The following is a 19064-nucleotide window of genomic DNA, read 5'->3' as shown; positions in this document are numbered from 1 at the left end:
GGCTAAGTACTTACTATTTTGCAGAGTATTATAACTGATTGATGTGGCAGGACTAAGAGAAGAAAAACAGGTGTTTATTCTGAAAGATGTGTCATAGTCCAATAAGGAAATCTTTCCACCTATTTCTGTATTCGCCACTTTCTTAGAGGCTTAGAGGGGAGTTTGAATCAACATTGATCCACATGAACTATGTTGTACAGCCTGAGATTTTCACATGATGACAGCAAAACAAATACATCTGTGAAGTGGTCTTTAGGCAAAGGCTTGGTGTAAATGTGATATTAGAACAGAGGGTCATGGAAAGGTAAGGTACAAGGTAGCTTGAAATAGATCAAAGTTAAGATTTTTATGGACTCATAAATTATTTAAATCAATTTCCAAAGTTAGCCTGTGCCTTAAATACTACTTCATGTTCTCTTTCATCTAGAAAGACTATTGAATATCATAGCTGTTTTTAAAAAATGTTTAACATTTATCAATTTTTGAGAAACAGAGCGTGAGTTGGGGAGGGACAGAGAGAGAGGGAGACACAGAATTGAAAGCAGGCTCCAGGCTCTTAGCTCCCAGCTTTCAGCACAGAGCACCCTGCTGGGCTTGAACTCACGAACCACAAGATCATGACCTGAGCTGAGGTCAGCTGCTTTACCAACTAAGTCACCCAGATGCCCCATCATAGCTGGTTTTTAAAGAGTATTAATTTGTAAAAAATTTCCATGAAAATGTTTGATAATTATTAAATTCTAACAACAAACATCATTCAGGGGGAAAAAGAGTCTTAAAACTGGCAATTTTCAGGGGCTCCTGGCTGGCTCAGTCAGTAGAGTACGTGTGACTCTTAATCTCAGGGTTATGAGTTCAAGCCCCACGGTGGGCATGGGAGCCTAGAACAAAGAAAAAACTGATAATTCATTCTAAAAACATTGAATTTAAGCACTGATCGAAATATTGCCTTTTTAAGGGTGATGGTTAAAAGAAACACTGAAAGGAATACACCAGGAGCCCGTCGTATTGTTTTGCAAGATTAATTTCTATGCTAATAAGAGATTGTATTCATCTTGTCGATACGTGAATATAAAACTCCACGGACCAGTTACATAGAAGCTGTCCAAGGGTTTTGAATTCAGATACCAAGCACCATAGGTAACAGGTGTGTTGGAAATGTGTTAATCGACGGACCTGCTTGTGTAAATGCATGGTGAGAGATCATGATTACTGTACCCTTCATGTGCTGCAAAGGGAATAACAGCTTAAATGCACCTGCAAAGGGAGGGAAAGATCTTCTGTAGTAAAATGCTGGAGAAAGTAATCTTTTGGTCCACTAGTTAGCAAGAAAAGGATAGGCTTTTTTCTTCCTAAAGAGCAGAGCACTATCTATATCTATCTATGTGGTTGGTCATAGCGGCCAAACTTCTGTTGAGGAATGCATCATTCACCTGAAGTCCTAAATGTCAGAGCTTAGCTCGTCTCTCCATAAACTCATGATTATCCATGAGAAACCGTAAGGGAGAAGGCGCTGCGGGTTCAGAAGACCATGCGACGGGACACTAAATTTCATTAACAACACCCTGAGAGGAGCCAGTCAGCCGAAGGGAACAGCAGGGCGAATCCCCACCTCTTGACCCAGAAAATGCTCGCACCAGCTCCACCTCTACTTCTGCCACACCTGCTGCACAATAATTCATCAGGCGGAAAGCTGTAGGTGTGACTGAGGGCCAGTACCAAGGACGATCCACAATCGTCAGGGGCTTCCAATTTGTTCACTGATTTATGGAAATGCAGAAAACACGTTTTTCAAACTACATGCAATTGTTCTCAAAAACAGATGCTAAGTCTTGTCAATATTGTCTTTCAACGCCTGCAAGCTAGAAAAAGAAGTACTCAAAATATTGTTGAATAGATGAATGAATAAAATAGTAACTAGGTTTAGTAAAATGTGAGGGAGAGGAGAAGCAGGAGAGTCTGGGAGGTACCGAGTCTTGTATTAGATAAGGTCAGATTAAATCTGATACCTCTGAGGGAAAATCTATTACTTGCTGAGGGGAGCTCCTCTTTTTTCCTTCCCTCCTTCATATTATTAGAGTAGGAAAAGTATCAAGCACTTATAATCAAAGTCATTTAAACCTTTTACAGAAAGGGGCACCTGGGTGGCTCAGGCAGTTAAGTGTCCGACTTCAGCTCAGGTCATGATCTCAAGGTTCCTGAGTTTGAGCCCCACATAGGCTCACTGCTGTCAGTGAAGAGCTTCAAATCCTCTGTCCCCCTCTCTCTGCCCCTCCCCGCAGGCACACACACACACACTCTCTCTCTCTCAAAAATGAATGAACATTAAAAAAAAAGAATCAACTTTTTACAGAAGATTCTTATTCAGTTAATATTAATGTTAGATATAGTTTTTCATTTCCTCTTTTATCTTTTTTATTCTTTTAAGCATAATTTTATATATTGAGCCAATTGTCTTTTTGCACTCAAAATCTTAGGGAAACAATAAAGTTTTAGAGATGGATGCATCCTGAAAGTAGTAAAATCCAAAGTCTTAAGACTTCCAGAATAACAATAATATGCTATATATTATAACAATAATATTCTTTTCTTCTTTACATGGTGGTCACTCCATCATTGCATTAATCAATCAGTAAATACTTATTAAATACCAAATGGCCCCCAAATAATGTGGGATAGTACAGAGGGGATGCACACATACACACACACACACACAAACACACACAGCAGAAATCATAGTTTCTGCTTTAAAGTATTTATAATTGGAAGAACTTAAATTATGTATGTGTTTAAAGCAAAGAGCAGTCAAACATCAAACAGCTGGAAATTATCTAAAAGTGCCTTGGAAACACAAAGGGGAAATGTTATTATGAACCAAAACCAGCAAAAGGAGTTTTTATGAAGGAGGCAGGACCTGGACTAGACCTTGAGGGACAGTTAGCAGGGAGACAAAGTGTCTCCCAGATGGGATGGATACACTGGCATAAAAGCTGGAAGGAAAAGGAGGCTGACACTTCTTACACCCCACGTTAGAAGCCAAAGTAAGGTGTGACTCTCACAGCAAGTGACAGGCTGTAAGTACCAGGCTGATATTACGGGAGGAGAAATGTTGCTTTGGGACAGTGACAGATGGCACTATTGTTTGGGAATTAATTTGAGTCTCAATGTTTTGTGCCTGCAACAGGTGTGCTGTGGATACTTTTAAAGAAGCTAATGGGGAATAGCTGAGCTGCTGGGTGTTCTGTTTAAAACATGGTTATGAAATGTAGAGTGGTGATTAGTTGGTTTTTAATTTTCATTTGAGCATAATTGACACACAATGTTACGTTGGTTTCAGGTGTACAACATAGTGATTCAACCTCCCTATACCATATGCTACGCTCACCACAAGTATAGCTACCATCTGTCACCATACATCACTATTACAATATCTTTGACTATGCTGTTTGTGCCTTTTATTCCTACAACTTATTCATTCTGTTGCTGGAAGCCTGTAACTCCCACTTCCCTTCACCCATTTTGCCTGTCCCTGCACAGCCCCCCTCCTCCGTCAACCATCAGTTTCTTCTCTGTATTTATAAGTCTGATACTGCTTTTTGTTAATTGATTTCCACATATGATATTTGTCTTTCTCAGCCTGCCATATTTCACTTAGCATCATACCCTCTGGTTCCATCCATGTTGTTGAAAATGGCAAGATCTCATCCTTTTTATGGCTGAGTAATACTCCATTGTGTGTGTATGTGCGTGCGTGTGTGCGTGTGTGTGTGTGTACACATCTTCTTTATTCATTCATCTGTTGATGGACATTTGGGTTGCTTCCATATCTTGGCAATTATAAATGTTGTAATAAACATAGGGGTGCATATATCTTTTTGAATTAGTGTTTTCATTTTCTTTAGGTAAATATCCAGGAGTGGAATTACTGGATCATATAGTATTTCTATTTTTAACGTTATGAAGAACCTCTATACTGGTTTTCATAGTGTTTTTACCAATTTACATTCCCACTAACAGTTTATGAAGGCTCCTGTGTCTCCATATCCTCGCCAACACTTGTTATTTCTTGTCTTTTTGATTTTAGCTATTCTGACAGGTGTCGGGTAATATTTCATTGTGGTTTTGATTTGCATTTCCCTGATGATTAGTGATGGTGAGCACCTTTTCATGTGTCTGTGGGCCATCTGTAAGTCTTTGGAAAAATGTCTATTCAAGTCCTCTGCCCATTACTTAATCAGATTTTTTTTTTTTTTTAGTGTTGAGTTGTATAAGATTTTTATACATTTTGGATACTAACCCCTAATCAAATGTATCATTTGTAACAATTTTCTCTCAATTAATAGGTTGCTTTTTCGTTTTGTTGATGTTTTCCTTTGCTGTGCAAAAGCTTCTTATTTTGTTGTAGTCTCCATAGTTTATTTTTGCTTTTATTTCTCTTGCCTCAGAAGACCTATCTAGAAAATGTTTTCTACACTTAGAAAATGTTTCTATGTCTGGTGTTAGAGAAATTGCTGCCTGTGTTCTTTGCTAGAATTTTTATGGGTTCGGGTCTCACATTTAGGTCTCTTATCCATTTTGAGTTTATTTTTGAGTTATGGTGTTAGTGGTCCAGTTTCATTCTTTTGCATGTAGCTCTCCAGTTTTCCCAGCAGCATTTATTGAAGAAACTGTCATTTCTCCATTGTAAATTCTTGCTTCCTTTGTTGTAGATTAATTGACCGTATAAGTATGGGTTTATTTCTGGACTTTTTATTCTGTTCTATTGATCTATGTGTCTATTTTTGTGGCCGTACCATGCTGTTTTGATTACTACAGCTTTGTGGTATATCTTTGCTTTTTGTATATATATCATAGGTTTTGGGTTTGTGGTTACCATGACAGGAGGTTCATATATAATACATATATATAGCAGTCTATGTTAATTTGACAGTCATTTAAGTTGAAACATATTCTTTTAAAAAAAATCTTTCTTTTTTGTATTCCCTCTCCCACATTTCATGAATATTCTGTCATATTTTACATCTTTTTATTCATAATTTTCTTATGTCTAATTATGACTATTTCTATTGCACTTAAAGAAGTCCCATTAACATTTTTTGTAAGGTTGGTTTAGTGATGATAAACTGCTTTAATTTCTAATTGTCTGGGAAACTCTTTATTTCTCCTTTTTTAAAAAAAAATTTTTTTTAAATATTTATTTCTTTTTGAGAGAGATAGTGTGAGCAGGGGAGGGGCAGAGATAGAGAGGGACAGAGGATCCCAAGTGAGCTCTGTGCTGACAGCAGAGTCTGGTGAGAGGCTTGAACTCAGGAACCATGAGATCATGACCTCAGCCAAAGTCATCTATTCAACCAACTGAGCCACCCAGGTGCCCCTCCTTATCTCTCCTTTAAATCTGAATGATAATCTTGGTGGGTAGAGAATTCTTGGTTGTAGGGTTTTTCCTTTCAGAACTTTGAATATATCATACCACTGCCTTCTGGCCTGAAAAGTTTCTGCTGAAAAATGAACTGACAGCCTTATAGGGTTTCCCTTGTAGGTAACTTTTTGCTTCTCTCTTCCTGCTTTTAAAATTCTGTCTTTATCTTTAGCCTTTGACATTTTAATTATGTGTCATGGTGTAGACCTCCTTGGGTTTATCTTGTATGAAACTCTATGCTTCCTGAACCTGGATGTATATTTCCTTCCCTAAGTTAGGAAAGTTTTCAGCTATCATTTTTTCACAAAAGTTGCCTGCCCCTTTCTGTCTTTCTTCCTCTCCCTCTCCTTGTTGTTGTCATCTTCCTCTTCTCCTCCTCTCCTCTTCTTCTTGCCCTATAACATCAATGTTTGTTCACTTGATGTTGTCCAAGAGAGCCCTTAACCTATCCTCATTTAAAAAATTCTTTTCTTTTTGTTGTTCAGCTTGAGTGCTTTCCATTACCCTGTCTTCCAGATCACTGATCCATTCCTCTGCATTTGCTAATCTGTTGATTCCTTCTAGTGTATTTTTTATTTCAATTATTGTATTCTTCAATTCTGATTGGTTATTTTTTTCTACCTCTTTATCGAAGGTCTTACTGAGTTCTTCCACTTTTCTTTCTAGCCACGTGAGCATTACGGTCATTACTTTAAATTCTTTCTCAGCCATATTGGTTATCTTCATTTCCTTTAGTTCTTTTTCTGAACTTTTGTCTTTTCTTTCTTTTGGAACATATTCCTTTGTCTCCCCATTTTGCTTGACTTTCTGTGTTTGTTTCTATGAATTATGTGGAACAACTACTTCTAAACTTGAAGACATGGTCTTGCATATGATCATCTCTTATGTAGACTATATATAACTGGTGACTTTTGCTGGCTGTTTGGAGTTGTGGCTGTGTGGGCTAGGGGTCCTATGGCTCTCTACATAGCAGGCATCCTGGCAGGACAGCTCATAGAGAGCTGGTTAGTTTTGAGGAATGTAAGTAATTTGCTTCTTAATTTTTACTATGATCCGACTTGCTTATTTAGTCTAACTATGCTTCACCTAGTAACATCCTGTGCTTTGATGGCTGAATATCCAGGAGACTTGGGTTTGAAGCCTACTTATATAACTTTGGGAGAGTTATCTTTCTAAGTCTAATCTGTAAGAGAGGGAGAAACACTTGGCCTCCCTCAGTGATTGTGAGGATGAATTGAAAAATGTATTCAAATATGTAATAAATCTCTTGACACATATTTTCCTCTTTCCTTTTTTTTTCTTTCTCAGTTCTCAAACAATAGGCAACTATACTCAAGAAGACCACAAAACTTATCATATCATATAAAACTTGTGACAGTTTTTGGACTAAAAAGGAGCACTGCTGAAAATTATACTAGGGCACAGTAGTAAATTAAAACTGACCCTTACTATATTTCTTTATGAAAAGAGAAGAAAAAATAAATGAGAAAAAAAAATTAAACCCCTATAAACCGTTGAATAAAACACTTGTGTCACAAGAGATGTTCTTGTGTTTCTCTACAAGGATCTCAAAATCAAAATCAAAATCTTTTTGCAATGTGTTTGGCAGTTCTCACTAAAAGCAGCAATGAGCACAATATTAACTGTAAACTGCCACTCTTGTTCCCTCATGGCATCATATTCTTTCATATTCTTTCTTCTCAAACTTTCTGGCTGATACATTCTGGCTGATCTGGGAAATCAGGGACACCAGTAATTGGGGCCTAAAAAGACCTGATTTATATATATTTAGATTCCAGCATGATTAAGTTTGGGAGAGAAAATTGAATTTATATCATGGCCTTTCCTAAGAGAGATTTCAAGGAGGCACTGCAGCATAATGTGGAGGTGAGGTGTGTGGGAATAGTTTAACTTGTTATTAGAGACTTTTTGACATTTCACCATTTTATTTTTATGCTTTGAATTCCCTCACTAAAAGGTGGGAACAGAGATACTGACGTTGCCATTGAAATATTGCTGCCTTCTTTCATAGGTGACTTGAGTCTTATGTAACGTGCCTTAATATTTGGTAGCAATTAATACTGTGCGTATAAACTTACCATTTAAACTTGATTCTATGCTTGCCAAGCAAACTAAATAGAGAATCTTAGTCTAAGAAGCTTCAGTCCTAATACATTAGTTAGCACATGTGTGAGTCTAGGACATTATGAGTAAGTCAACGGAAACTGAGCTCTAATCTACTCTGGGTTTCTTGCAGGAATTGTTTGTAACCAGGTGCATCCATTACAGTGAGGGGACTTTTAACCATATGTTCACAGGACTTCAGGTTTGATTTCAGGACATGTTGGGGTGCTCTTAAAAGTCACTTCAGTGAATCTGTGGATCCTGTTCTGGCCTCATTAGGCTGCCAGGATCCTCCTTTGGGCCCCTGAATCAGTGTCACAGATTGTGAGGTAACCAGAGAGCATCTTAATACCTTCTTGGTGACAGCAAGCATCTGGCTCTCTTCTTTTCTTGGATGAATTTTTGCATGCTTTTTCTTACTACGTGTTTTAGACTTGTTGGTACATATTACCAAAATAATAGGACTCTATAAAAATGAGAGGAAAAACCTTTGCTTAGGGACTTCTGGGGCAATGCAGCATTAAAGCAAGCCCAGAGAAGACAATGCAGCTGATAACCTGAGTCAGAAAAGTTTAACCTATCACTGGGCTCCCAGCATGCCAGTAATCTCTATTTATAGGTGGGATGAAAACATACCCCCAGAAGTGGAGTGTCTTCCTGAATATTATGATGGTAATGGTGAAGGTTCACAGGATAGGAGTTTTTGGGCAAAGAAACGGAACCTCTCCAAAGAGTAGTAAGTACTAGTTTTTATAAATAGCTAGAGGATATGTATCAGGTACTCCAACTAAGTCAGTTTGGGAGTCAAGACACAGTTTTCTGGAAATGTGGGAAAAGTATAAGCTTGAAGCAAAAGGAAAGCATCTTTGGAGGCCTTATGCATTGAAAGGAAGAGGGCTAGATCCGGACAGGGCAATGGCAACTATACAGCAGAAGACAGCATCTCCTAGAGCCAGAGGAGGCACACAAAAGATGATAAGATTTAAACACTGGTTCAAGGGCAAGTGATTGAACCCATCATAAGGTAATTGCTAATTCAGATCTACCCAGGCAGCTGTTTCTAGCATCCATTTCTTATAACATTCAGCTTGATGATGTAGACAGTTTATGTTCATTGGTCTCTTTTTTTTTTCTAGGCCCCCATTTGCATAGAAAATTCCTACCACATATTTTTTCCCTAATATGTAATTTTAATGTAACAGGTTAAAAATTCTAAGTCGAATGGAGATTAACTTCGCAAATATGTGGCATAAGATAACAAGAATCATAAAATATCTATCTTTATGAATATTCATAGAGAATTATACTTTAGTTTGGCTTTTTCATCTTTGAGAACCAGAAAATCCGATTTCCAGACTGTCTTTCCCCAAAGATAGTTTGTCTATGGACTAATTATGTTAAAGTTTTTTTCAACTTTAGCTTTCATTATTTGTAAAATGAAGAACAATATTTTTCTAGTTTCTTTTAGTTTTATATAACAAACTGTTTTAGTTTGTTACATAAATGCTTTTATATATCCTACAACTTGTACAAAGGACTTTTCAAAAAAGATATGACTTCTAAAGCATTTAATACTGCTTGTAACTTGGGTAAAGATATCAATGAGGGAGATGCCACATGATAATACGTTTTAATTGAAATATAAACCTAGTTTTATTTTGCAAGTGAGTGAGAGCGAGAGAGAAAAGAGATAGACATGTGCTTTATGAAGAAAATGGCTTTTAAAAATGGCTCAGTAGTATTTTGCAGGCCAACTTTATTTCCTGGTGCCTCTGGCAAACAGGGGAAAGTGCATTCTTCCACACAGGCGTTCTTGGAATAAAATGTCTCTAGGGAGTTCACTTCCTGCTTCATCATGCATCATACCTGTTTTACCTACTAATCTATACCTCACAGGACTATTGAGAGCCCTAGCTAATAAAAAGCGATCATAAAGCACTTGGCAAAACCACAACAACTATAAAAGGATACATGCAAATGTGGTAAGGCTTGCCTTTCTGGTATGTACATGAAGTCCTTGCGCATGAAATAGTGCAGTGACTCAAATGTTAAGAAATTTTTTTCTCTTTCACAACCTGGAAGTAGTTTTGCCAGCTGGCTTGCTGGAGTGAATTGTTTTGAACTCAATAGTAGGCCACTTGATTGAAAACCTTCCTCCTGATTCTAATATTAGACCTCTCCTCATGAATTTGTGCATGTATTACTTAAGAATTCATACCTGCTTATTTAAAGGGGAAGAGCAACACGTTTGTGTTAGAAAAACGTACAGAAATAAATGGGTTGCATGGTAATCAATGGTCTCGTGTCATCACTGAATAGGAATTAGTAGCACTTACTTGGTAGTCTTCTAAAGCAACCAGTGTGAGAACACATTGTAATTACCATACATAGTGCACACACTAATGTTGTATGTTCCTGATCCACAATTCAACCTGGCAGGAAGTAAAGAGAAGACCCAGGGAGTGGCCGTATAGTAGATAGAAAGAGTGGTCAGTCCATCCTGATGTGAGGATTCCATTCAGTCACAAACAGACTCTCAGGCTGAGTCATGAGTCCAGATGCCGCCATCCCACTCCAGCCAAGTGCAGCTATCCTGACTGCCAGGAGAAGACTCCTGGAATTACACATAGTGAATGAAGAATGGCAGGTGAGACTGAGTCCTTGTTACAAAGGAAGCAAATCCCCAACAAACTAAGAAGACCTTTATCAGTTTCATTCTGCTGCTCCTTCTCTCTCAGAAATGATTACAAGCAGAGGTCTTCTTCAGAAATACTTGCCTATGTCTTGGGTGTGACATCAGAGACAATAGCAGAGAGAAAAGATGACATCCATACTTTTGAAGCCCAGGAGACTTCTCCGTCCCTGTTTATTTTTATTCTGGCTTTGCTTGAAACAATAAAAAAGGGGAGGTGGTCAAATATTTTGAAGTTTTGAATCTCTGTTTATCACTCTAAGGATCTTCTGCTGTGGAACCGTATGATTTTACCTGGTATTTGAGTTCAATGCTGGCATGTAGTGTTTTTCTTTTTCCCCCTAGAAGTGACCAGATTTAAGTGCATGTAATATTTACTTTGTTATTTTCTTATCTTTTATGAAAGTGGAACTTGGCATATAGGAATTTTTTTATTACAGGAATTTATTTTGATCATTTCTCTATTTATATCAGAATTAGAGTTGCTTATAGGGGTTATTAATTTTGTTGGACTATTAATGTCATATTAGATGCCCCTATATGTTTCCTTCCACGAAATTCTAATGCCGTGGCTCATTGGTGTGATTATGCATTCTCCTGAGAGTATTAAACGGGTGTGAGTGGAATAGCCATATGATAAAGATGTTTTTATTTATGTGGAGTGTCTGGTAGGTGGAGTTAGGAGATTCTTTCCCAGGCATTGCCACAGCGTTACACAAACATTGTTCTGTTTCTTGTAACCCAAATGAGGCTCCTCAAAGAGTCCACGAAAAAAATCTGTCTTCTCTGATTACAGTCTGGTGGTGATACTCTGCTGCAAATATTCCTTTTTCTTAACTCCAAAGACTGTTCTAAGTTTTCCAATGTCTGGCAGATGCCAAGATAAAGATAAGGATGAACTAGCAAGAGCTGGTCAGAGGTAAGAAAATTTGATTCTATAATTTTGGGCAAATCACCTGAAGTATGGAGGAAAGAGAGTATCTTTGCTGTGTTATTTTTGAGAATTTTATTATCTTTTTCACTAATAGTTTAGCAGCAAAAGAAACAAATATCATTCCCCACTTGCATTTTATAAATATTCGGATATGTTCAGATTTGGTAATAAAGATGTTAAGAATAATCTGAGCCTTTTTGTCTCCAAAACTGGAAAACAACATTTTTTTTCTCAGAGTCGGCTTTCAAATGAACACTGAACACTAACTTTACAGGCCATGAGTTGTGAAAGCAACAGGGGAAGCATACTTTCTGGAAATCTCAAATCTTCTCTTCTACTGTCTCTCTGTTTTAAAAGTAGTATATGTCATTTTGAAAGAGAACTTCACTTTCAGATTCAAATTCATGATGTTGCTAACTATAAAAAGAGTAATATACTTGGAGAATGTTCTTCTTAACATTATCTCAGTTGATATAAAAAAGCAGTTTCTGCTAAAATATTTTCAAGATGATTTTCTAAGGGCTTCAAGAAATTTGACTTTGTAAATATTTTTTTTTTAATTTTTTTTATTTAAAAAAAAATTTTTTTTCAACGTTTTTTATTTATTTTTGGGACAGAGAGAAACAGAGCATGAACGGGGGAGGGGCAGAGAGAGAGGGAGACACAGAATCGGAAACAGGCTCCAGGCTCCGAGCCATCAGCCCAGAGCCTGACGCGGGGCTCGAACTCACGGACCGCGAGATCGTGACCTGGCTGAAGTCGGACGCTTAACCGACTGCGCCACCCGGGTGCCCCAACTTTGTAAATATTTTATATAAAGGACTTGTATCCCATAATAAATGAAGATGGTGATACTATTAACAAATTTCACCTAAGAACAATAATAGGAGGCAACACAGAGTTAGAGTGTAGGGAGTGTCTGACTTGGATACATGCTTATTATAACTCATGAGAGGATTGTGTCTGAAAGTTCATTTCTAAGTTAATTGTTTGGAACTCAAAACCTTGATATAAATTGGTAAAGCTCACAGTCTGCATAAGTCTAGTTAAGTTATACTGAAGTTGAAGTTCTTTAACAGTATTGTATCAAAAATACCATTCTAGAGTTTACAATATTGTTTCTCTTTCCATACTCCAAAAGGTAAGGAGCTGTTAGGGTAGAATGCAATGATCAGATGCATTCAAGAATAGTCAAGGAAGTAAGGAATACTTGGTAGTGGTGGTGGGGGGGTGCAGGTTGGTAATATGTAAAAGTAGCCACCAGAGCCACTGTTCATCTTGAAGGTATTTGTTAAGCTAGATGAGCTTTGAGCACTTGTTATAGCCTCATGGAGCTTGAGCACCTTCCTAACGTGGGGAGTCCAATAGAATACCCCTCATAAACTGGCATTCCAAAGGAATTCAAGGGAAACTGATTGTCTCAAACACCGGAGCAGATGTGGAGGTAGGGTGGGGCAGAAATCCTCCTTAAAGATTCATAAATATAAGCCAGATCTCCCATGGTGGTCTGAAAAATTTCAAGTTGAGAATTTAGTATGAAAGGGTCCTGAATGGATAGTAACCCCCCAGACATATACCCAAAGATAAACAAATATTCTTTCCAGAGAACTCTTCTTTTCAGATCTCACTACATTTCCACATATAAAACTCCAAGGATCAGGTAGCATAAAAATAAATCATCACACATAGAAAAAAACAAGACACCATAAGTAACGGCTAGAAGAAAATCAGATAGTAGAATCAGACTCACAAGTGCTTCAGCAATTGGAATTATCAGAAATAGAATCTAAAATATGTATGCTAAATATATTTTAAGAAATTAAGCAAAGGCTTAAAATATGAATGAAGAGAAAGCAGATTTAAAATAATCAAGCAGAACTTTAGAAATGAAAATAAGATACACTAAAAACTAAATAGCTTAAACAGAAGATGAGAGAAAGCCAGAGAAAGAATTAATGAACAGTAGGATATTTGCAAAATTATCCAGAATTCGGCTTAGAAAGATAAGAAAAAAGAAACTATGAAAGAAATGTTAAGAGATATGGAGAGCAAATGAGAATGTGTATACAGAGTCCCAGAAGGAAAGGGGAGAAAGAATGGAGTTCAGAATTTTCCAGAACTGATGAAAGTCAGTTTTAAGGATCTTTTAAAGGTCCTTGTAGTATCTGGCAGAAGGTGGATGGATATAAACTCCGAATTTAATGAGTTAAAATTTACCTGTTAAAATTAGGATAACCACTAAGTGAACAGGAATAGAGTACATAACTTCCAAACTAGAATCTAGGAAGAGAAATAGAAGCATAAACAAAACCAAAAAACAATCAATAATCCCAAAGAAGGCAATGGTGAAAAAAGAATATAGATCAGAAAAAAATAAATGGGGAGTACATTAGATGGCAAAGGTAAATTTCAATATATCAGCAATTATAAAGCATGGAATGGTTTAAATGCTTGGTCTAAGATTCAGTCATTATTAGAGTAGACTAAAAGTCAAAATTAACACGAATTAGATAAATCTGAAACATAATGGCTTAGAAAGTTTTAATATAATGGGATGAAAAGAGTTATAATAATACTAGGCAAATACTAATCAGAAGAAAGCAATTTAGGGGTGTCTGGGTGGCTCAGTCAGTTCAGCATCGGACTCTTGGTTTCGGCTCAGGTTGTGATTTCACGGTTTGTAGGATCAAGCCCCGTGTCGGGTTCTGTACTGACAGCATGGAATCTGCCTGGGATTCTCTCTCTCCATCTCTCTCTCTCTGCCCTTCCCCTGCTCATGCATGTATGTGCACACTCACTCCCTCAATATAAAAACTAAAAAATAAATTTTTTTTAAAAAAAGAAAGCCATTTAAATGCTAAGGCAAAAGCATTACTAAAATTAAAGAAGGTCACAACGTAATGGTAAATTTACTAGGCAAATAAAATAATTATAAACCGGTTTGCATATTATAACACCCTCCCAACTATATAAAGCAAAAATTGACAGAATTATAAGCTGAGACAGACAAACCTAACAACATACTAGGAAATTTTAACTCATCTCTTCCATGAATGAATTATCGAGCAGATGCAAATATAGTAATAGAAGATACCAACAACACAATCATGGTAATAGAAGAGATCAATAATACGACCATAATACTTGATCGAGGTCTTTTGTTTGTTGGTTGGTTGGTGCTTTTTTGTTTTATTTTTTAGGAGCTGCAGGCTTCTAATTTAATTTTGAGAGAAACAAATAAGTTTGGGGAGATTGAAAATTCCCCACAATGGCTACTGAAGTTCCAAATTTCTTTCGGTTAAGTTGATCCATTTAGTCTAGAAATGCATATGAGGAAGGATCATAGTTTTTAAACATAAAACCACCAGAGTCCTAGTAGTGGGGGGAACCGCTACTGTCAAAGCATTTTGAGGACAGCGATCCCATTTCTTAGAGGTTTTTTTTTTTTTCCTAGAGCTAAGAGAAAAATTCCTAAACAGCACAGTTTCAACAGGAACGTCCTGGTTCCAGAAGGAATCAGACCAAAGGCCAGAACAGTTCCACTACCAACAGTCTGGTTCTGAAAAGGAATTGGATTGAAGGCCAACACACTTCCAACAGGCACAGTTCCACTAGAAACAACCTGCTTCTAAGAAGGAGTCAGACCAAAGAACAGACAAGTACTCCCAGGAAGGATAGGCCTTCAAAACAGAACCCGAGTAAAGTCGGGAGAGCACAAAGAGAGTAGAGCTCTAAATCCAGGAAAAAAACTTACCCTCAAACTCCAGGGTTGGCAACTAAGCGGCGAACTCCATTGGCTCTGTAGCATCTGTTTGCTCACCCGCCTGAGAGTTGCTGGGGGTCTTCTCCGGATCCCACTTCTGATCACAAAGTAATATTCACCTTAAAAATAAAACTGTCAGATTTTTACCAGCAAAAATAAGTTTATTTGGGAATAACAGATATTGCAATTTGGGATAGGCAAGCTATGGCAAAACCATAGGCGAGATCTGATCAAGGAGGCACATTTTTGAAATACCTTGCCCAAGAACTGCTGAATATATACTTCTTATAAACACAGGCAAACAATTTAAAATAAGCTTAAAATAGGGGCGCCTGGGTGGCTCAGTCGGTTGGGCGGCCGACTTCGGCTCAGGTCATGATCTCTCCGTCAGTGAGTTCAAGCCCTGTGCTGACCGCTCAGAGCCTGGAGCCTGTTTCGGATTCTATGTCTCCCTCTCTCTGACCCTCCCCCGTTCATGCTCTGTCTCTCTCTGTCTCAAAAATAAATAAATGTTAAAAAAAAATTTTTTTAAATAAGCTTAAAATATTAAAAAAGACTAATAGTTTATAGACTGTGTTCTCTGGCACCAATATAGACAATGTTCTTTGACAACTGTGGTCCTGAAAAATGTTAATATCAGTTGCTAAGTAGGAAATATTATCGCTGAAATATGATCTTGTGAGGATATATCACCTTGACTCTGTCATATCAGAAGTTCCATATGAAATGAGTATTACTAAAATTATACGACTGGCTTCAATAAACATATCACCAAAATAAGTGTATAAAACTTTTCCTTTTACTATAATTTTTAACAAATTGTGCAAATTGTGTCCATCTGTGTTTCTATCCTTTTACCTCAGTAATATCAGAATAGATAAATCGCCTCATCATGGTCAGCCTAAAAGCTGGTTTAAAAAGATTTGCTTTGTGTGTGCATATGCAGTGTCTTCCCTTCATAAACACTTAAGATAAATTGAAAAAAGATAGTAATTTTATATTATGCAGGGTTACGACTGTCACTTAAATCCCAGTAAATGGATAAGGAAAACAATTGTATTAATATTTCCTTACCACTAATTAAAAACTCCTGATGTAGGCATTCCAGGTAGGGTTTGTTTGTTTGTTTGTTTTTTTGGGAAAAGAATGAATTATAATGAAAGAAGAAGTTTGAGAAATTTGGTAACATTTGGAGCAGAAGTGGTTTTCAGTTTACAGAATTTTTTTTCAAGGCTTTGGACTATGGTAACTTTTTTAGGTAGAAAAAAGCTTCATTTGGGAAAAAAATATGTGGTATAGATAGATTGTCTAATTTTGAAACTGAAATCCACAGAATAATTTCTTAAAAGATCACACAAATGTGTAATGCTTTTTAACTTGAATATCACGTTGTTCATGTGATATACAAGTAATAACTCCCATTTTACAAATGTAGGAACCGAGAAACTGAAGTGTCTCACCCCAAGTCAAGCTACAATGGTACCTCATGTTTAAATCTATTTTTTTTTTTTTTGTTTCCCTTTTATGTCCTGACCTTATTTTTGACTATTAGGTCTGTGGCTATGAAATATATTTCACTTTGTTGACCAAGTAACACATATTTTGGCAAGAACATTTAAGATCTGAATAACTGTGCTTAATGTTAGGTTTTTGCTTCTGAATTAATTCCCAAAACTCATTGTATGACTTTTATGTCTCATGACTCACACCCTATTCATACCACACTTGATTTCCTCTCATCATCTTACCTTTTGCATGAATAAAGTCTGAAACAACCCCCATTTGGAAGAAAAACACTGTGGCCACGTGTAAGGTGGTAACGTTAATGGAAGAAGCCTTCTCCAGAAGATCTGTGTAGCAGTGCAATCCTGTACACTCTTTTAAGTGTGCATTAGAAAACTTTTTCTAGATCGCTTCCCAGTTGATTCTAGATATAAGGCAGAAGAACACGGAGAGCCAGTACATGGTAGCAGTAAATATCAGCATCAAGTAGACCTGTTCTGAAATCCAGCTTTGCCATTGCCCACTGGATTAGCTTGGCCTGTTTATCAACCTGCAAAATGCTGATGCAAGTTATCTATCACACAGAGTTCTGGCAAGTACTGTGGCGATGCATATAACCTGCTTAACAGGTACTTCGGTGCCCTGTAAATCTTAGTTTTTTATATATCAGCCCCTCTCACCCTCAGTTGGGCCCTCTCTGAGCTTCCTAGGCTGCAGTTCTGTGAGGCCTGCCGCTTGGAGAATGTGTCCAAAGTCAATCCTTGGTATGCTGCAGTCCTGTGGCATAAGAACGTCTGGCTTCCATATGTGCAGGCGAGTGGAGCACTACCATTTTGCTACTTGACAAGGCTATTTAGCAGGTGCACATGTCTGAACATTCCTGAATCAGGAGGGGGGCGGCTCTGGATTTCAGAGAGCAGTAACGGGACACAGCTGGAGTGAGGCAGGAGCCAGGAGCATCAACTCGAGCTCTGAATGTGCAGCCTGAAACGAAATGAAACGGCCTAAAACGACGAAGGTTCTAACAAACAATACCTATTAATTAGTGATCCAATTCCGTGTGCATGCGGTGTGGAAAATACTGCAAAATCGAGGTACTTTTTCGGTTACTTTGCTTTTGAGGTGGGTTGTAGCCCTGAAGCCTGGACTGGACCCAGAAAGGAAGTCGGCTGCTCCGGGGCTGAGGACACAAGGGACACCTTGCGTTTCTGGCTCGGTTACAGAGCGGTACGTGGGTCATCCGGGCAGACACTTGCGCTCCCCTCGACCCTCCGGCCCCTCGGGGCTCTGGGGGGACCCCGCCCCGTGTCTTCCTCAGGCTCCGGCCCGCGGGCCGCGCGGCCCAGGTGAGGCCGCCCCCGCGCGCGCCCCTTCCCCCTCCCGGCGACTTCCTGGTTTGCAGAAGGTGCTGGAGCCGCTGCGGGCGGCCCCGGTCGCAAGAACTGTGAGGCCCCAGCTTCGGAGGCGGCGGGGGCGGCGGCCGGCGGAGACGGGGGCGGCGGCCGCGCCACCGCTGCCGCTGCTGCTGTCACAAAAAGGCTCTGGGGGGTGGGGTGGGAGGCGGGGAAGCGCCGGGGGCGCCGCCGACATGGGCCCGCCGCCGCCGCCGCCGCCGCTGTGAGTTGCCTGCTTCCCCGCGGGGCGGCCGGCGTGGGCGGGGGCGGCGCGACCCTCCGAGCGCAGGGCAGGGGGCTTCCAGGCCGGCGCGGGGGCGGGACGGACAGCCCCACACCGACATGTAACCATGGACTGCAGGACCAAGTGAGTGGGGGTCGCGGGCGGGCGGGGGGCGCCCCGCGGCGGCCGGCCCCCCAGACGGCGACGTCGGCCCGGCCCCCGCGCGCGCGCGCGCGCGGCCGGCCGGCGGGACAGCGCTAGGCCGCAAAGCCTGTCCGGCCCCGCGCCCCCGGCCCGGCGGGGTCGGCGGGGCTCCTCCGTGAGCGGCCCGCAGCGCCGGGGCGACGCCCGCGTCTCTTGGTGCTGGAGGAGGCCTGGCGGCCCCTGCCGCCACCCGCTGTGGGTTTCTTGTTCCTCCCGGAGTGTGGCAGACGTGACTGTCGGTTGTCTGGTGTCCGGGAGGGCGTCAGCCTTGAGGTTAAGCGATTCATATTCAAAGCATTTTCCTAAGGCGAAGATAACCGTTTCATTTTTAAGTGCAGTTGTCAGTTGATCTGAGAGGTTTTCCTCCGGTTTTTCTTATTCAGTTGGCCTCTGATATTTGTTTACGTAGGCACTAGGTGTATGCAGGATACTTGCAAAATGGTATCCAATTAGATAGTATTTTTATGTGCATGCTAAAGTATACATCAGTGGATGTTTTTCATCTGGACACTGATTATGTAAAAAGCAATTTGAGTTAGTGTGGTGATTTGTTTTGGGTCTTAGAGGTATGAGTTTTAGGTTTTTTGTTTTTTGTTTTTCCTCCTAAAGTTACTTTGCAAAGATTTTCTTCCTCCTTTACTCCCTGTTCACACGCCTCCCCCCAATTTAAAATAATGAGTACTGTTTATATTTGTATTAGTGTGGAAGGCTTGTAAAATTTCACAGTATAATTGAATCAATATTTACTTTTTGCACCTAAGAGCGATTGTAAAAAATATTAAGAAAAGGGGAAAATTATGTGATTTAA

At 39.3% G+C, this 19064-nt stretch overlaps 2 protein-coding genes across 5 annotated transcripts in view; one reads left to right on the top strand and one right to left on the bottom strand.

Annotated features, from left to right (window-relative positions):
- C15H1orf53 (chromosome 15 C1orf53 homolog) overlaps nt 1-17753 on the bottom strand; it is a 108450-nt gene extending 90697 nt beyond the window's left edge. For 2 of the 3 annotated variants that reach the window (XM_058700923.1, XM_058700925.1), the window contains exons 1-2: nt 16681-17753; nt 14924-15051 (exon numbers count right to left, since the gene is read on the bottom strand). In XM_058700923.1, coding sequence (XP_058556906.1) covers nt 14924-15051; nt 16681-16714 — 162 coding nt within the window. In that variant the 5' untranslated portion in view covers nt 16715-17753. The remainder of the gene's footprint in view (nt 1-14923; nt 15052-16680) is intronic. The other variant, XM_058700924.1, reaches the window with a different exon arrangement.
- DENND1B (DENN domain containing 1B) overlaps nt 11055-19064 on the top strand; it is a 267771-nt gene continuing 259761 nt past the window's right edge. The window contains exon 1 of one of the 2 annotated variants that reach the window (XM_058700921.1): nt 11055-11154. In XM_058700921.1, the coding sequence (XP_058556904.1) occupies nt 11099-11154 (56 nt within the window). In that variant the 5' untranslated portion in view covers nt 11055-11098. Of the gene's footprint in view, nt 11155-18059; nt 18197-19064 lie in introns of those variants that run through there. The other variant, XM_058700920.1, reaches the window with a different exon arrangement.

Source organism: Neofelis nebulosa, chromosome 15, assembly GCF_028018385.1.
Source record: "Neofelis nebulosa isolate mNeoNeb1 chromosome 15, mNeoNeb1.pri, whole genome shotgun sequence".
Lineage (NCBI taxonomy): Eukaryota > Metazoa > Chordata > Mammalia > Carnivora > Felidae > Neofelis > Neofelis nebulosa.
The sequence above is the reverse complement of the archived record's forward strand: the minus strand, read 5'-3'. Positions and strand labels throughout refer to the sequence as shown.